The sequence below is a fragment of the Ailuropoda melanoleuca genome, chromosome 17 (genome assembly GCF_002007445.2).
Source record: "Ailuropoda melanoleuca isolate Jingjing chromosome 17, ASM200744v2, whole genome shotgun sequence".
NCBI classification, from domain to species: Eukaryota; Metazoa; Chordata; class Mammalia; order Carnivora; family Ursidae; genus Ailuropoda; species Ailuropoda melanoleuca.
Window position 1 is genome coordinate 2694373 of NC_048234.1, and position 19203 is coordinate 2713575.

The following is a 19203-nucleotide window of genomic DNA, read 5'->3' on the forward strand; positions in this document are numbered from 1 at the left end:
TCTTCCTTTAATCTAGAACGATTCCTCAACCTTTGTCTTTTAGAATTCTGTTTTTGAAGAATGCAGAATTCCCCTGGTTTTTACTGAGATGTTCCCCCTTTTGTGTTTGTCTGATGCTTGCTCCTGTTTAGCTTAGGCTGATGAAAGCAGTCTTGGCTGGACCTCCGCACAGCTGCATGGTGTGTGGTCCTGCAGTGCTGTGCAGACACAGTATAGTGTCTTTCTGGGGGGAATCATGTCTGCAGGCACGCGATGTCTCTCTGGCCCTCGTCAGTTAATTTTGATCTCTGGTCAAAGCGTTGCGCAATCTCTCCACTGTATGAAACGGTTTCTATTTTTTGTGCTTCCTTCCAACTGGTAAGCCATACACAGGGAGATGCTTTAAGACTCGCGAACATCCCACTTCTCATTACCATTGCGCCCTAGCGTTAGTACCCACTGAGGACTCTTGCCCAATCCAGTCCTTGCCATGATCATTGAAAAATGATTCACTGAAACTTTTTTAGGTTTTGTTTGTTATTGTGTCTTTAAATTAATTTGATTTTGTATGGCGCGAGGGATCGCACCCTATCCCTTCACCCTGTCCACTCTCTATGGCTAACTAATCGGCCCCATCTGTGGAACAGCTCATTCTTTCCCCACTGATGAAAAATGTCCCTTTTTTCATGTGTCAAATTTCCATTTTTGCTGGGTTAGTCCCAGTGTTCTCTATTCCGTTCCATTGGTCTACTTGCTTATTTCTGCACTGATATGCTTTGTAGTAAATTCTGATATATGCTAGCAAGTCGCGCATCACATTCTCCCTTAAATTTGTCTTATTCATCTTACACTACACCGGCTTTATATTCACTCTCACAGGTACTTCTCACAATAACCTTCAGAGAGGTTAAGCAACTTGCCCAAGGTCACAAAGCCAGGAAGGAGGAGTTTGAACCCAGGTCTGCCCAAGGTCGGAGCTCTTGCCGTTATTTCCTGGGGCTCTGTCTTCCCAAGGCCCAAGGGCCAGTTTCCTGGCACAGAGAAGTGGAAATAAGCGTGGGCAGATGAGAGAAGAAAGACAGATATCAGACTGGTTTGGGTTTGGTCTGATGGGGACTTTGCCAGCCAAGGGACGGGCGGTTGGACTTGGGGACCAAAAGTGGAAACAGATGATTGGAGGGAATGAGCCCGAGACACCCCCCCATCCCCCATCCCCCCACGGAACTGATCGCCCACGGGCTCATCTTATTGTTTTCCAGGCTGAGCAGGGTAATGCCCAGCAGCTTGAAAAGGGGAACCTGCAGCTGCTTTCATGTTGGGGGTCGGGGCCCGGGTTGAGAGGCATGGAGGAGAAACAATCGGCTGGCTGCCTGGCGGCCAGGATAGATCCCACTGCAGGGACCCCCATCTTCCACCAACTCCTCCCTGCCTGATTAAGGGACCCTAATCAGCTTGGGGAGATTAAGGGCTCCGGACAGCTGTTCCCACACCCCCGCCCTGGGCCGGGATGGCAAAGGAGACCTGTGGGAGGGCGTCAGAAGGGAGATCTGCCCTGTGACCCCTCACCCGGGGCCTGGGCCAGAGCCCCGGACTTTCTGGTGAGTGGCAAAACCCCTCCGCAGGGACTCGGGTCCCTTCTGCCCCACATGGATCTAAGGAAGGCATGGGCGTGTCTCCACTGGCCCCCGATGGCTGTGAGGAGGGAGGGCGGGTGGGCAAGAGGGGAACAGTCACCAGGAGAAGCAGGGTTTTGGGGGTGGGGGGTGCGGTGGGCTTCCAGGCCATGCCCTTGACCCGCATAGAGTCCTCCGAGCCCGAGAAGGGGGCTGTGGAAGTGGGACCCCGTCCCGGGTGAGTTGGGCTTTGAGAAACTGGGGGGTTGCGGAGAGAGCCCTAAGAGAGTTCTGGGGGCCTCGTCCGCTCACCCGGCCCCGCTACTGCCCCCAGCAGCCGGCGATGAGAGCGTGCGCCCTCCTTGCGGGTGGGCTTCCGTACCCCCGGCTCTGCGCCCCCACGCGGTGGGCTCCGGCCCGGCCCGGGGTCTCCAGGGCCCTGCCCTGGCCCCGACCTCGGCTCCGGCTCTTGCTGCTGCTGCTGCTCCGGCCGCCCTCCGTCCTCTCCGCCGTCTTCACAGTGGGGGTGCTGGGCCCCTGGGCCTGCGACCCCATCTTCGCCCGCGCCCGCCCGGACCTGGCCGCCAGCCGCCGCCGCCCGCCTGCACCGCGCCCCGGCCGTGGAAGGCAGCCCCCGCTTCGAGGTCACGCTGCTGCCCGAGCCATGCCGGACGCCGGGCTCCCTGGGGGCGGTGTCCTCCGCGCTGGGCCGCGTCTCGGGCCTCGTGGGACCTGTGAACCCCGCAGCCTGCCGGCCGGCCGAGCTCCTGGCCCAAGAGGCGGGGGTGGCGCTGGTGCCCTGGGGCTGCCCCGGGACGCGGGCGGCGGGCACGACGGCCCCCGCCGGGACGCCCGCGGCGGACGCCCTCTACGTCCTCCTCCGCGCGTTCCGCTGGGCGCGCGTGGCCCTGGTCACCGCGCCCCAGGACCTGTGGGTGGAGGCGGGACGCGCGCTGTCCGCCGCCCTCAGGGCCCGCGGTCTGCCCGTGGCCCTGGTGACCACCATGGAACCCTCGGACCTGTCCGGAGCCCGGGAGGCCCTGAGGAGGGTCCAGCATGGGCCCAGAGTCAGTGGTAGGCTCCCCTGCAGGGTGCGGGGAGGGGGGCAGTGCCGCCGGCAGGCAGCGGGGCGCCGCAGTGAGCCGGCCCTCTCGGTCTCCGTGGGTCCGCAGCAGTGATCATGGTGATGCACTCGGTGCTGCTGGGCGGCGAGGAGCAGCGCTGCTTGCTGCAGGCTGCGGAAGAGCTGGGCCTGGCCGACGGCTCCCTGGTCTTCCTGCCCTTCGACACGCTCCACTATGCGTTGTCCCCGGGCCCGGAGGCCTTGGCGGCGCTCGCCAACAGCTCACAGCTTCGTAGGGCCCACGATGCAGTGCTCACCCTCACGCGTCACTGTCCCCCGGGAGGCAGCGTGATGGACAGCCTGCGCAGGGCCCAGGAGCGCCAGGAACTGCCCTCTGACCTCAATCTGGAGCAGGTAGAGGGACCGGGGAGGAGGGAAGGGGGGAGGAGAGGGGTATGGAGAGCAGGAGATGCCAGAGAGGGGAGAGGAGGATGGAGGCAATGAGAAGTGGATAGTCAGTGGAATCAGAGGATGGAGTCAACGGGAGACGGCAGGATGGCGCCAGTAGGGAGACTAGCTAGCAGCCCCACCTGTTCTGAAGTTTACTGGGTGATGCAGCGGCTCTGGTCTTGCTTTGGGCATCTTAGTACTGCGATTGCTTCCTGAGTGTAGGCAGTGAGACCGCTCAAGCCCAGCTCCAAGCAGTAGGCCCTAGTCACCTCCACACTGCAATGTTTGGCAGTCTGCTTCAAAGCAAACCCACTCCCAGCACAGTCTGAAATACACGGCTGGCATTCTTAAGAGAACAGGAAGGAGGAAGGGTGCAGAGCCAATCTCCACGCCCAGTGCAGTGGGGCTTCCTCTGGTGGTCATCACTTCTTGAGAACTTTGACATCTTGTGAGAAGCAGGAGGTCCCTAGAGGTGGAGCCGGGAGCTTCCATAATCATCGAGATGCACAGCGTACTCCCAGCAACCAGCTAACACTCAGGATTCCCTGAAATTCCAGAACCCTGGTTTAGACCATCTAACTTCATACCACACATAGAAAGGGGAAGGGGCTGGAAACCGCTAAGATAGAAGGGAGTTTAGATGTCAGTGGGCAATAAATTAACCATCACAAAGGCCCCCACTCAGAGGGTTGCTCTTGAGAGATGGCTGTGAGATATTCCCTGCCAATGGTCCTAGTCTCCTCTGAGAGGACTTGGGGTAGCCAATGGGAGAAAGGATGGGAAGAGTCAATATCAAGAGATCAAGAGTCAGTTAGGCACAGTGGTGAGACAGGATGCGGGGGGCGGGTGGAGAAGTGATGAAAATCCATCTTCAGTTCTCCCTAACTGGGACAACCTGGCCCCTGGCTCCCTGTGAGACCCCTGGAAGTCAACCTTGATTCCTCTCCCCTCCCTCACCCCCACATCCAGACATCAGGTCCTGTCATTTGACTTTGTAAAAGTCATTTGAATCCATCCACCTTCTCCCTCCCCACTGTCACTGCTTTGGTTCAGGCCACAGCACTCCTGATCTAAATCTTGAAACAAAATCTCTCAAATGGTCTCTGCTTCAATGCTTACCTGCCCAGGGCCTTTCTCCCCCCAACGATCAGTTCAAACTTCAGAAATGGGACAGATCTGATTGTGTCACACCCTGTTCAGAGCCTTCCAGGGGCTTGTCTCGCCCTGGATAGATGCAGGTCTCTTCAAATGGCTTAACAGGTCTCTTGTGTTCCTCTGTCTTCCATCTTCCTTGAACTTCAACCAGACCAAGCTACTTTGGGTTCCCTAAATGTGCCCTTCTCTTTTGCCTCTGTGCTGCCGGTTGTACTCTTCCCTCTCCCCTGTCCCTCCCCTGTCCCAGATAATTCTGATTAATTCTCTGAAGGATGGTCATTTCTTCTGGAAGCCTTCTCCTCCTCCCCCCCTACCCTCACCCATGGCCCTGCCTCAGGCTCCGTGTCTGTCTCCCCTACTAGATGAAAGATTCCTCGGGGCAGGGACTCTATCTTATCAATATCTCAGCGTCACCTACTGCTTTACACAGTGCCTGGCACTGGGAGAGATGGGAACTGGAAAAATAAGCTTGATGAAATGGGGTGATAGCCTTGGGGAAAGAAAAGAAGGAAAAATAGTAGAAGCCAACCAAAAGATCGGACAGGAGAATTTTAGGTGAATAAGAGGTAATGATATCAAAAATATAAGCAGGGCGACCAACAGGAAAGAGAAGAGGGGAGCTGTCGGTGATGGAGAGCAGGAATAACCAGCCAGGAGAAGAGCCTAAGAACCATGGACAGAGGGAAAGTCAGCGGGGAAGAGCGGGGAGAAGAGAGCCAATGGGGAGAGAGGAGAAGAGAGCCAATGGGGAGAGAGGAGGAGAGAACCAACAGGGAGAGGGGAAGGGAGAGCCAATGGGAAGAGGGGAAGAGAGTGGGCCAGTGGAGAGAGGGGAGGAGTGAGCCAATGGGGGGGAGGTGAGAGAGAGAGAGAGCAAGAGAGAGCCCAGAGAGCTTTTGCCAATGGGGAGAGAGGAAGAGAGGAGAGAGCCAATGGGGAGAGAGGAGGAGGAAGCGCCAGGGACATGGGGAAGCACTAACGAGGTGTGAACAGTCTATACTCGCTGGGCTTGAGGGCCTGAAAGAAGCAGAGAAAGGCTAGGTGGACCAGTCAGCCCGCGTCTGTGTGTGGGCGCTGACCCCAAACCCTGGGCCCGCCCTCTCCTTCTGCAGGTGTCCCCACTCTTCGGCACCATCTACGACGCGGTCTTCCTGCTGGCGGGCGGCGTGGCCCGGGCACGGGCGGCCGCAGGGGGCGGCTGGGTGTCCGGAGCGGCGGTGGCCCGCCACATGCAGGACTCCCGGGTGCCCGGCTTCTGCGGGGCACTGGGGGGAGCCGAGGAGCCCCCGTTCGTGCTGCTGGACACGGATGCGGCGGGGGACCGCTTCTTCGCCACATACGTGCTGGACCCCACCCGGGGCTCCCTCCACTCCGCTGGGACCCCTGTGCATTTCCCTAGAGGGGGAGGAGCACCTGGGCCCGACCCCTCGTGCTGGTTCGAGCCAGACAGCATCTGCAACGGAGGTGAGGGCGAGCGCCCCCGCCCCGCTGAAACGGTCAGCGCGGACCCTCCACAAAGTGGTGAAAGAGAGTGAACTCTCCTCCCGTCACTCCTTCCAGGTCCTCCTCAGACCCCTGGCTTGTGCGGAACCTCTCTCTGGCCAAGCCCCCAAAGCCCCCTTGGAACGTTTCTAGCATTCCCAGAGGCTCCCCTCCGCAGAACCCATGGCCTTTCCCTAGACCTCCTTCTGGGCTCCCATCCACCTTTGCTAGAGCCTGCAGGATCTCACAGGACGGCATACCTCGTTAGACAGGGTGCCTCCCCCTGGCCGCGAGGTCCTCAGCGTCCCTCCTCTCACTGCCTCTCCAGGCGTGGAGCCCGGCCTCGTCTTCACCGGCTTCCTCCTGGTGGTTGGCATGGGGCTGATGGGGGCCTTCCTGGCCCATTACGTGAGGTGAGTATGGCCCTGAGGTAGTGGGGGATGGGCTCGGCTCTCCACCTCCCAGAGTGGCATCTGGGCAACAAGGACAGCAGGCTGGGCCCACTCGAGACTAGAGAAAGGGGACTGGGGGAGGGGGAGGTGCCCCAAGCGCTGGAGGAGCAGAGGGTGTTTGGTTTGGGGATGGCTGCTCTCCCCTGAGCCAACATTATCCCCTGCTGGCCTCCGCTCATGGACTTTGGTCCCCTTTGAGCAGAGGACATCCTTTCCCTCCCAGGCATCGGCTGCTTCACATCCAAATGGTCTCTGGCCCCAACAAGATCATCCTGACTCTGGACGACATCACCTTTCTCCACCCACAAGGGGGCAGTGCAAGAAAGGTGGGGGAGGCAGGGAGGCTGGGAGGCCGGGATCTCTGGCAGGGAGCCCGCTCTCCGAGTGTCATTCCTTGTATATCTGTCCCGCTCCCCGGGCCGGCCCTCACCTCAGCCCCCACCAGGGAAGGCCTGCTTCCTGCCCTGGCTCCCTCCCAGGTCTGACCTCTGGGGGTGTGCGATGAGAGTAACAGCCCCTGTCCCCACGGCTTTCCTGGGGCAGCGTGAAGCTCCAAGAAAACCAGCTTGTTTTGAAAACTGTAAAGTGCAGGGCGATTGGGAAGTAATGTCATTATCACCTTCCCCAATGAAGAGTTCTTCCCCTCTCCTCTGTAATCCCCAGAACTTAGCCTGACCTCAACCCAGGACTCTGATCCCACAGTATATTTTGACCCCTTGCATTGACCTCTACCTTCCAGGTGGTCCAGGGGAGCCGATCGAGTCTGGCCGCCCGCAGCACGTCAGACGTCCGCAGCGTCCCCAGCCAGCCGTCGGACGGTGGCAACATTGGCCTCTATGAGGTGAGCCTCGCCCCCGGCGGGCCCAGCTCTCTGCCTGGAGTTATGTCATATCCTGCAGACTCCGGAAATGGTGATAGGAGTCCAGAATGGGCTCTAGGAAGAGGTCATGGGTTCCCCAAAGGGGAGCATCTGGGAATCCTTCCTGCCCCAGGATTTCGCCTTAGCTTTTATCCAGACAAGAGCTCCTCAAAGGGCAATCCCAGTGGCTCAGAGGCTGGAAGCCTGACTGGGGGGCTGGGGGTGTACTGGGACCGTGCAGCCTGGTGTGACCCCTGAAGCCATCCCCTGCCCTGTTGGGCACCCCTGTCCCCTCAGCGATCCAAGACTTCAGGTTACCGGAGGGTATGGACCTCCCTGGAAAGGTTGGGGCAGAGGGGCACCGGGCTGTGGTCTCACGGTCACAAAAAAAGACATTTCCAGGACCTGTATTGTTGGGTTTGGGGAGTTTCCAGACCAGGCTATTCCCAACTCAAGACAGACCCACGTCTAAGCCCCACCCAGCAGTGCTGCCCAGTTCAGCTTGGACTCGGGAACAGCACGCCTTAGAGGGGGGGAAAGAAAGTCACCAAAGGGTATTAGGGTCTTAACTATGGGTCAGCTGGTCTGAACGTGGTGGGAAGGGGGCGAAACTGTGAACAGACAGAGAGAGCTGAGGGAGCTCAGCTCATCAAGAGAGTGGGGTGGGGATTTAGAGCTCCCGAGTGTCAGGTCACACAGGGACTGCAGAGGCTCCTACCCTGTCACCTAGAGGCCACCACGGGCTGAGCGCTATTGCCATCAGGGGCAAGCTGTTAGTCATTTGTAAGGGACTGCCCTGTGCCTTGAGGAATGGTTGGTGTCTCTTGTCCCATCCACTAAACACAGCTCCCAGTTTTGGTGACGATGAAACATGTCTCATATCTATTTCCAAATGCTCTTTAGGGGTCAAAGCCTAACCACCAGGACTCCCCTCCAGTCCAAATCCCTTACAACAGACGAGCCAGCTGCGTAGACTGCGAAGTCTGAGGCAAAATAAAACTGAAGGGCTCCTTGTTCATTCAGGGTGACAAAGCAGATCACTGACCCAAGCACGGGTGCTTCTGAGCATAGCACCCAGGGGGACGGCACGGGCTGCATGCCCGTGAACCAGCCCGACTAACAGCTGAGGACAGGGAGGCTCAGAGCCTGAAGGGGAACTGCCTGTCCTTTGCAGTTCATCTGTAACAAGAAGCCTGATCTACCCAGACTCCTGACTCCCAGCACAGTGCTCGCTTATGGCAACAGAGGGTGCCGAGGGCTGTGGTTTCAGTGACATACGTGGTGGTAATGGCCTGTTGGCGAGCACAGTGGAGGGGCTGAGGACAGGCATGCAAGGGGGGGGGGCTCCCTCCCGGCTAGCTACGAAGTGGACCGGCAGACCTCAAGCCCCTCACTCCTGACGCTCAGTGTCACAGGGACGATGTGTCTGGGGCAGGGGGCCAGTGGAAATGTGGGGCCCTAGGGCTCCTCACCTTGTGGGGTTTTAAGAAACTGAGTTCACACAAAGAAGAAAGAAAGAAAGAAAGAAAGAAAGAAAGAAAGAAAGAAAGAAAGAAAGAAAGAAAGAAAGAAAGAAAGGCTGAGGTCACTACTCCCGTCTCTCCTCCAGGGAGACTGGGTTTGGCTGAAGAAATTCCCAGGGAGTCAGCACATAGCCATCCGCCCAGCGACCAAGACAGCCTTCTCCAAGGTGAGAGTGAACCCTCCTCACGCTCTTTCATGATACTAGTTCTTTCTTTTGGTGTGCTTATCCTGTTAGGTTCAGGGTGGGCTTGCGTATTTTTTTAAGGTTTATTTATTTATTTTAGAGAAGGGGGAGGGGCAGAGAGAGAGGGAGAGAGAATCTCAAGCAGACTCCCCGCTGAGACACGGGGCTCGATCCATGACCGTGAGATCATGACCTGAGCCGAAGCCAAGACGCAGGCGCTCCACTGACTGAGCCTCCCAGGCGCCCCTCTGGCGTATTTCCTATCTGGCTCCCTCACTGCTCTGCAAGCTAAGTGAGGGTTTCCCCTGGCCCGTCGTTACATGTTTGGCACCCAGCACACCGTTTGGAATGTTAGAGAGATGTAATGAATGTTTGTTGAGTGAATGACAGAAAGTTAAAAAGGGCTTCCCAGTTTTGTTGAGCGGCTTTCGCAGAATGGCCTAGTTAACGCATACTGGGCGAAGGAGGAACCGGCAGGCAGGCTGTAGACCGGCTTATTCTGGTCCTTCCCCCTCAAGGCCCCCCTTACATCATGCATCCCGCCCTGGCCTCCTTCCCTGAGGCCTCCGCAAACGCTCTTGGCCACAGCTGCAGAATGACTTAGGGTCAACTGGCTAAATCATCATTTAATAACAGGCATCTCAGATGAAAGGAAGTCCCCTCCTGGACAGGAGGAAAGCTAGAAAGGACAGCCGTTGCCCGTTAGCACCTGTTTTCCCAGCCTGCCCAGACTTGGGGGGGGTGCCCTGTCCTCCTCTGGGACCGTAGCTTGGCTGCTCAGTCCCTTCCTCCTTAACCTGGTGAGGCTGGGAGTCTCAGACGTTTCTGACGCGGTGTCAGAACCAAGCAAAGCAGCCCAGGGCCATCGCCGGCACAGCCATTTCTGGTGTTTTCTTTGAAAGCAGAGAGGTTTCTTTCTGGTTCTCTCTGCAAGGGCTGTTACACCAGAAGGGGAGGGTGCTGGTGCGGGGGGGGGGGCTTCTCCGTGGAGTGTTTCCCTCTAAAGCTGGGCAGCTCAAAATCTCACGGCTAATTGGTCAGAGCCTGCCTGGGTCCTGGTTCCCCAGCAAGGTTGTCTTTTCAGTCCTAACTTGAAGCTCAAGTCTGCTCAGCGTCTGAACAGCATCCTTTGACTCTCCCGTGCCNCCCCGTGCCTTGGGGGGGGGGGGGGGAGAGGGGGGATCTGTGGAAGCAAGCCCCTCTCCACGCCCCAGGGACCATTCTTAGCCCATCGTCCTGGTTGGGACACTCAGACACAGGCCTGAATGACAGGTCTCCTCCCCACGTTGCTTCCAGGGCGGAAAATGCCCGTTCACTTTCTCCCTCCAGCTCCGGGAGCTCCGGCACGAGAACGTGGCCCTCTACCTGGGGCTCTTCCTTGGCGGGGGTGAGGGGGGCTCGGCGGCCGCGGGGGAAGGCATGCTGGCTGTGGTCTCAGAGCACTGCACCCGGGGCTCCCTCCACGACCTCCTCGCGCAGAGGGACATCAAGCTGGACTGGATGTTCAAGTCCTCCCTCCTGCTGGACCTCATCAAGGTGTGTGGGGTGCGGGCGTGGCGGCGAGGACAGGGCAGGGAGCCGCGGGGCTGAGGCCTCCTCGCCTCGCACCCCTCCAGGGAATGAGGTATCTGCACCATCGAGGCGTGGCCCACGGGCGACTGAAGTCACGGAACTGCGTGGTGGACGGGAGGTTCGTGCTTAAAGTCACGGACCACGGCCACGGGCGACTGCTGGAAGCGCAGAAAGTGTTGGCGGAGCCTCCCAGCGCCGAGGGTAGGATTCCGGGCTGCCTCCCGCGCGCGGAAGCGCGTCCCCCAGGATTCCCATTATTTCCAGGCTCCCTCCACCCCTCCCTCCGCCTTCGCATGCTCTCCATTCTACCGCCACTGGACGTGGCTCCCGCTACGGACAAGGTCTTGGGACTTCTGAAATGAGAAGGGTGGGCTTTGTGACTGGGGAGGCGGGGGCTGGCTGAGGGCGTGGCTTGTGCCTGAGGGGCGGAGTCTCCTCTGAGCTCAGCTTGGTCTAAAGGGCGGAGCCTATTTGCGAGGACGCCGCTTTCTCTGAGACCCGCGTTGGTTTTCTGGTAGTTTTTCCGGGGGAGGGGGGCATAGCTGCAGGCATCGGGGCTGGGAGTTGGCGAGTGGATGCGAGCCTGGCCTTTCAGGTTAAGATGGGGGTCTGTCCCCAGAGCCCTCAAGGCCCTCTGCATGCCCACTCCCCCTTCCCCGACCCCAGACCAGCTATGGACAGCCCCGGAGCTGCTTCGGGACCCGGCCCTGGAGCGCAGGGGGACGCTGGCCGGCGACGTCTTCAGCCTGGGCATCATCATGCAGGAGGTCGTGTGTCGCAGCTCCCCCTACGCCATGCTGGAGCTGAGTGCCCGGGGTACGCTGCGCCCCTCGTGTGGGCCTTTGGGCTAGAAAGGCAGCCTGCTGTTGGGCAGAGCCTGGCCAGACCCTGAAAGCCTCTTTTCCTGAAAGTCAGGAGCTGAGGCTTAATTACGTGGGCCTCCCTTATGTGGGTCTGAAGCGTCAGGGCAGTGGAGAGCCAAGCATGGGGATGGATGAGGCAGCTCTTAGACGCCAAGGCTTCCGTGATGGCCTCTGTCCTGGTCCTGGACCCAACCTGCTCCTCCAACTGAGGAAGCAGGCTCCTCTCTGGTTCTTGGGGGCCCCAGGGAGGCAGCAGTGTTGGGAGGAGGGGGTGAAGAGCAGTCGGATCTGGTTCGAATCCTTGATCACCCCAACCCTCCCTCTTCTTACATGCAATAGCTCTTGGGCTCTGCTTATCACCTCTTACTGCCCCCTGGCCCCCCAGGGTTCAAGACCCTCTTGTTGCTCCCCCAGCCCCCTCCCTACCTACCAAAGCTCTGATTTAAAGAAGCCCCATTCCCGTCCCCCATCTTGGGCTTCGACAAGCAGGCCAGAGTCAGAGGTGGCTTCTCTTGGCCCCCTCATGCCTCCAGAAGTGGTGCAGAGGGTGCGGAGCCCCCCTCCGCTGTGTCGGCCCTCCGTGTCCGTGGACCAGGCGCCCGCGGAGTGCATCCAGCTGATGAAGCAGTGCTGGGCGGAGCAGCCCGACCTCCGGCCCTCTTTGGACCGCACCTTCGACCAGGTCAGCCGCTGGCATGGGGCGACGGCTGGGCTGGCCACATGTCGGCGACCTGGGGAGGCTTCCGGAAGGCAGGCTAGCAGGATCTCTGATCTCCAGGCTATCTCCCAAAGGGGTAGCCTGAGGACTGGGATTAGGTGAGGGGCCGAGTTAGAACAGGGGCTGTGGAGGCCTTTGGAGCAGGAGACAGAGCTCTGGGTGGGAGAAATGTTTGATTTAATTCAAATAACATTTGAATTTCTTGGTACAGTGTGGCCTGGGAGCCAAACGCTGGGCAGGGCCCCGTGCCTTGTCAATCACTAGCTGAGAGTAGCTGATGTCTGGGAACCCCCATTTCCCCTATGCCTCCTGATAATGTGTGAAAACACAGGGCCTGGCATCCCCGGGGGTAGGGGGTGGTTGATGAGTAAAAGATGAACGGCGAGGGGCGGGGGGAACCGGGCACCATACGGCCGCGCCCAAGGGTCACGGCAGCCCGGGTCCCACCAGCTTCCTCCTCCCGCTAGTTCAAAAGCATCAACAAGGGCCGGAAAACCAACATCATCGATTCGATGCTGAGGATGCTGGAGCAGTACTCCAGTAACCTGGAGGGCCTGATCCGGGAGCGCACGGAGGAGCTGGAGCTGGAGAAGCGGAAGACCGACCGGCTGCTCACGCAGATGCTGCCTCCGTGCGTGCGCTGGGGGGGGCTGGGGGAGGAGCGCGGCGGGCGAGCGGCCAGCCCCGCGCGGCCTCCGCGTCACCCCGCCGCCCGCCATCCCTAGTTCTGTGGCCGAGGCCCTGAAGATGGGGACACCTGTGGAGCCCGAGTATTTTGAGGAGGTGACGCTGTACTTCAGCGACATCGTGGGCTTCACCACCATCTCCGCCATGAGCGAGCCCATCGAGGTGGTCGATCTGCTCAACGACCTCTACACGCTCTTCGACGCCATCATCGGCTCCCACGACGTCTACAAGGTGGGGTGTGCGGGGGGGCAGGGCGTCCTGCAGCTTCACCAGCCCGCAGGCCACCTGCCCGCCTTTCGCAGCCCTCTGCCCTTTCTGCCGGCCCCCCCCAGGTTGGAGGCCTCCCCCAATCCCTGCACTAACCCCCGTTGAGGTCCCCTGACAAGGGACAATGGCTGGGCGGGGGTGGGGGGGTGCTCAATACTGATTCCGCACGACCCCTTCCTTCAGGTAGAGACGATTGGGGACGCCTACATGGTGGCTTCGGGGCTGCCCCAGCGGAACGGGCAGCGACACGCCGCCGAGATCGCCAACATGGCTCTGGACATCCTCAGCGCCGTGGGCTCCTTCCGAATGCGCCACATGCCTGAGGTGCCAGTGCGCATCCGCATCGGCCTGCACTCGGGTAACTCCCGCGCCCCCGCGCGCGTCCCCCCAGCCAGGGCCCGGCTCCACATTCCCGAGACAGGATGCCAACACACGGAGTGGGGGTGGCGGTGGGGGGACTTGTCTTGAAGCCACTTTCGCCTGCCAGGCACCCCGTTGTGATTGAGAGTTACCCTTGAGAGTTTTGCCTTGGGGAGCTGGTGGAGATGATGGGGTGCCAGCGTCCCCCGAGGTGCTAGGTGCCACCCAGCCGCTGGCACGGCCAGCCGCAGCCCAGACCCCGGCCACCCACCCTGCGCGTCTTCGTAGGCCCGTGCGTGGCGGGCGTGGTGGGCCTCACCATGCCGCGGTACTGCCTGTTTGGGGACACGGTCAACACCGCCTCGCGCATGGAGTCCACCGGGCTGCGTGAGTGGGGCGGAGGTGGGCGGAGCTGGGGGGGCTACTCACGGAGCAGTGGGGGAATGGCTGGGGCGGGGCACGGGAGGGGAGTCCCGAAATCCCTGCGTCCCCTGTCATCCCAGCTTACCGTATCCACGTGAACATGAGCACCGTGCGGATTCTCCGCGCTCTGGACGAGGGCTTCCAGACGGAGGTGCGAGGCCGCACGGAGCTGAAGGTGAGGCTGGGCCCCGCCCCGTCCTGGGACCCGGCTGGGTTCCACTCGGACTTCGAGATCCACGCGCCCAACCCCCAGCCGCCTAAGCGCTCCCCTCCCCCGTGTTTCCCCAGGGCAAGGGCGCCGAAGACACATACTGGCTGGTGGGCAGACGCGGCTTCAACAAGCCCATCCCCAAACCGCCGGACCTGCAACCGGGGTGAGGAGCCAGCCTCCCGCCCCCTTCACGCCTTCTCCCTGTCTCCTGCCTGTCTCCCTGTCCCCGCCCTCCCACTCACCCTCCCTGAACCTGCTGCCCTCTCTCCCACAGGGCCAGCAACCACGGCATCAGCCTGCAGGAGATCCCCCTCGATCGGCGCCAGAAGCTGGAGAAGGCGAGGCCCGGCCAGTTCTCGGGAAAGTGAGGCCCAGCTGGCACAGGTGGTGCCCCTCTGCTCCCAAGCCCAGCTGCCAGTCTCTCCTCCGACTCCGGGGTGGGAGGTTGCCCACCTCTGGGAGATGCTTTCTGGGGAACAGGCACCTCTTCCCCAGCCTTAGGGCCTAGCCCTGCCTGCTGAACTTCCCACCTGCTGACATGGATATCCCCATCCCTGTCTGACAGAGTTAGCCCAGGCTCATTCTTAAATCCAGGGATTTTCCCTGGGAGGGAAGATCAGCTGCGAGGATTCTAGTTCAGTGGGTCTGGAGTGATCCAGGAATCCAGACTTGAGAACCCCTGTACACATGACCTGAGACCTCTCCTCTGATCCCCCACTGCATTAACCAGGCCTCCCTGCCAGGTTGCACAGGTTGTGCACTGCACAAGAGACAGAACTCTAGAGAACACCATTCAGCAGAGGACACGATGAATGTTGTTCTCTAGAGTTCTGTTAGGGCAGAAGCCCTGCCCTCTACCTTCCTTGAGGAAACTTTGATCCATAACCCTCCCCTTCTAGGTGAACCACCCCCCCATGACCCCTTTCCACGATTTCCCTCTGACACATTCCTCTTTCTCTCAGGAGTATTCTGGAAGGTCCTTTTCCTGAAAGTTGCTGCTATAGGTGACCAAAAGTCTGGCTAATACCAGTGGCTTCTAGCCAGCTCTGCCTCAAAGGATTCTGGGCCTTTACAGGAGCTGGTTGCAAACCCGCTGTGTGACCTCGAGAAAGTCTCATGTGCTCTCTGGGCTTGGGTTCCCCCTCCATGGTGAAATAAGGAGTGGCCTAGGTGGTTTCCACACTTCCTTGCTCTGATCCCTAAGCGTCATTGTGGTTGGCCTAGGGATATGGGCCACTGGGCTTGCAGTCTCCACTCCCAGTGACTGAGGCCATCAAGAGAGGTTGGGGTGGGGATTCTCCACTTTCCAGGGCCTCCCAAGGTCCCAGAAAGGAGGGTCTGGGACCCTCCCAACCCCAGAGGTGGGTGGAGGGGACCTCCTGTTCCTCCAGAGAAGGGTTGTCTCGTGGCCTGAGGGTTAGCTTCTGTTCACCTTCCAGCATCCCTCCCTTCATCCCTCCCCTGCCCACCAGTCAGAAACCGGTTCCTCCCGCGGGCACAACCGTGACTTGCCCAAGTGCAGAAAAATGCTGGCTTTAAGGCTTTGGGGAAAGGAAGGGAAACAGGCTGCACCACATCTTTACTAACCAGAACATGCAAGGAATCTAGTATTCCCTGCTTCACTGGGCACCGCTGAGCAGGCCGGTGGGACCGAACATCCTATGCTCTCTGCTTGGATCTTTCCAACAAGTATCAACCACCAGCCCTCCCTGACGGGCCAGCTGAAGTTGCTTTTGTGGAACCGTGATGGCTGCAGACCCCGGCAGAAGTTAGTGGCAGGCGCCCAGAATGCCATCTTAGGTAGTGAGCATCCCGTCCCCGGAGGTGAGCAAGCAGCAACATCATGGGCCGGGGACATAGCAGTCAGAGAGAACGTCTGGGTGGAAGGATGAACTAAATCCTGGCAGCGCAGACCGGAGTCGGTGGGCCAGTAGCAGCCCCAGGACCTGGGTGCTTGTTAGAAATGCTGTTCTAGTCTCTGGGGCCCAGACCGGAAGCGAACCAGCAAGGGCATTTTAACGAGCGCCCTCCCAGTGTTTCTGTGCACTTGAACGTTGGCCAATCGTGTCACTACGTGATCCTAAGAATCTCTAAGATTTCATAGAATCCCGCCGCTAGACTTGCTTTGCTTGGGCTCTGGGGTAGTTTCGGTTTGAGCTAACATTTAGAAATGTTAGGGCTTCGCTCTTCCGTTCTGTGGTCCCCGCCCCTCCCCCAGGCTCCAAGACACTTAGATTTTCCGGACGCCTCTTGATTTTCTGGACGCCCTTCCTTATGGTCTGGTGCCTGTGGGCACCTGAGCCGAGGCCTCCCAGAGCAGCTGCTGATGGGATTCCTGGAGCTCCTGGAGACGGTTTGGCCTGGCTTCTGAAATCCATAAGCTCCATGGTCCTCCCACCCCTTCCTGAAGGTTGAGAACGAATGTGTACGAAAGCACCTGTAGCTTCTGGTTACTTGAGGTGGTGTTGCTAGAGCGAGGAATTTAGCGCGATTTTGAAAACATTTTTAACAGAGTTTGGAGATGATGAGTTAAAGATATTTTTTTAAAACCCTGATATGCGCATGTGCGTGCACACACAGTATTTTAAAAATTATATACATTCTTAAATATCTCTCCAGATTTTCTCTGTACTTGGGTCCCGGGGATTGGCACTGGGCCTCACACTGTGACCCGAGCCCTCCCTCCCTTGTCTCTTCCCAGCACCTCCCCACTCCCCTCCTCCCAGAATGCCCCACTCCCACTCTTTCTGGCTCCTTCCATCCCACCTGTGAGGAGGGCCTGTGATTCAGGGGAGCCTCCAGGCAGAGTTGACCCGGGGTCACCGGATTACACGCAAGGAGACTAGCACAGGCAGGCTGGGGCAGGAAGTCCCAGAGGAGGAGCTGGGGCCCCAGCCCAGTTTGGGGTAGACGTGGAGGCAGCAGGGCTGAGCAGGTCCCTTCCCACCTTCACCTCTGCCTTGTCCGGAGACCCGAGTGAGCAGACGTGACCTGGACTGGGAGGGACCTGTACTGGTCGAGAGAGCAGCAGCAGAGGTCCAGCCCCGAGCCACAGAGCCTGTGGGAGATGGGCGGGAAGGTCGAGGCGCAGTCTGCTCTCTGCCCCTCTGCTCCCTTCTCCGACCCTGCCTCTCCCAGGGTCTCCGCTCTCTGCCCACACTTCCTCCCTGCCTGCCTGTCCCTGCAGCTCCCCCATTTCTGTGGAACCTTCCTTCCTGGGCCCAGTCAGTGTCCTAGAGCCCCGCTCCCCTCTGCCTCCAGTCCCCTTCCCCTGCTTACCCCTGTGGCTCCTGCGACAGGGCACCTTCTGCCCCCCCGCCCCCCAGCACTGGGCTTGGCACTCCCCACCTTCAGACGTGTTTACGCCACCTCTGCCGCCGGCCTGCACCAGAGCCGCACGTGGGGCTGCCCTCGCCTTCGGGACGGCTCTGTAGCCAGGACCAGTGGTGGCCAACGCAGGGCGGTCCCGCAGCTCCTGCTGCCTCGATCCTGTGGCTGGGACCCCACATCACGTCCCGGGGCCCACTCGGCGCCTTTTCTCTGCTGCTCCTCAGGGTCTGGGCATTGCTCCCCATCCCCACCTGCAGTGGGCCGCAGGCACCCCCGTGGGAGATCTGTGCCACTGCACTGCGGGGGCTGTGTTCACCGGGATCTTCTGGACTGCGTGCTGGGGACGCCAGGCCGTGTGCCACGGCGTTGGGTCCTGGGAGGGTGAGGGCCGAAATAAAGGTGTGCTTTCTTCCATGTCACGCTGTGTGGTCCTTCTGGCCTGGACGGTCCGCACACCCCCTTGCCTGCAGCGTTCAAACCTGGCGTTTCCCGGGAGGGCTTCGGGTAGGGATGAGTCCACAGCCCCCCAGCAACTACTCTGCTCAGGGGGTCTGCTCTGAGTGGACGAAGCAGGGGAGCCTCAGGCTTTTCAGGCTTCTAGAAAAGACCAGGGGCTCTGAGGCTCTGGAAGAGGGTGGTGTGGCCTCATCCCTGGATCGCAGGCAGGAGAGGGGAAAGAAGACAGGAGTAGACCTGTTCTGTGACCATGCCCCAGGGGAGCCAGAGCCCAAGACTAAAGGAATGGGGCCCACAACCCCAAGCCACCAGGAGGTGAACGGCCCATTGGTCGCCCCTTGTCTCGGAGCCCCGCTGCCTCCGCCCCAGGCCTGATGTTTCTGACGTGACGACCCGTGATGGGCATGAGTGGCTGTGCCTTCCTGGCATCCCCAGTCCCCGTGGAACTGACCCCAGACCTCCCCCCTCCAATCATTGCATCCCTCTGTGGCCAGAACTGCTTCAAGGGCAGGCAGGTGTCCCAGGTGGGGCCAAAGAGGCTTGGTGCTGGAGGCTGCTGGAAGCCAAGTGCAGAAGCTGCCTGTTTTCTCCGGGGTTCCCGGGGCGCAGAGCCGCCCGAGACACAGAGCATCGTCGGCAGGGGGGCAGAGACCGTGCCGTGCTGCTGGACTGTCTGCCCCTCGCCGGGCCTAAAGCCAGATTGGCTGTTTGAGCCCTGTGACTAGTTGTTGGCTTAGGCCAGACTGAATTCGGTGGTGTTCTTTGCAGTCAAGAGTGTCCTGACACACTCCTCAGAAGGCTGATGGTGCGGTGGGGGGTTGGACTGGTTTAACAGGAAAGAGACAAAGAAAAGGCTGGCTTAGGAGGGAGGCAGGGAATGCAGGCTGAGTGACCGGGAGGAGACAGCCTTCAAGCCCTGACTCCACCAAGAGTCAGCGGGCGCCTCTCCCTGCCCTAGGACTGGTGCTGAAAATTCCAGTTACAGGAACCTAACGCAGGGAAAGGGTAGGACCTGGGGGCGGGGGGGAGGAAATGCAAACAGCCTTGCAGAACCTTCTGGACTCCCGTGCTGACCCAGCAGCTGGAAGCTGGAGGAGCCTCCAAGTCCGACCTCAGAGCCAAGACTCATGAAATGGACTCTCCGAGCTCAGCGCAATGCCAGCTGTTGACACCTTCCGGAATTAAGTGACTAGACTTCGAGAGGCAGGTTGGGGTGGGGCAAGAGGTGCCCCTGTTCCCAGGGTGCAGAAGGAAGTAGAGAAATGAGGGGAAGGACGGTTGTGACATCTGGGATCCCTTGGTTCCCTGCAGGGCAGGGCTCGCCTCTCAGTCCAGAGACCCACCCTTCCAAACTACAGCCATCTTGTCACCTCTACCCCGACACTGACCTCACCACCCATCCCGGAGCCTGTGCCTTTGGCCCCGGGACTCAGAGAAGGGCATGCTGTCCCACAGTTTACCCATTCTGCTCACACAGACATTGATCCAGCCATTCAAAAACATATCCCCATGTTCTATCTTTAATCCTCGGGTGACCTCATTTTCAGGCTCCCAG

General features: G+C 59.7%; 1 protein-coding gene across 1 annotated transcript; it reads left to right on the forward strand.

The window, feature by feature from the left end:
* Positions 1-1935: 1935 nt before the first annotated feature.
* GUCY2D (guanylate cyclase 2D, retinal) lies at positions 1936-16483 on the forward strand. The gene is given in 19 exon segments (XM_034647239.1): positions 1936-2177; positions 2179-2666; positions 2765-3069; positions 5373-5724; positions 6071-6155; positions 6418-6520; positions 6934-7035; positions 8663-8743; positions 10091-10297; positions 10378-10534; positions 11000-11149; positions 11730-11878; positions 12382-12545; positions 12640-12832; positions 13052-13226; positions 13517-13615; positions 13732-13826; positions 13940-14025; positions 14137-16483. Coding segments are annotated over 19 exon segments (3327 nt in total). The 3' UTR covers positions 14231-16483.
* Positions 16484-19203: the final 2720 nt, after the last annotated feature.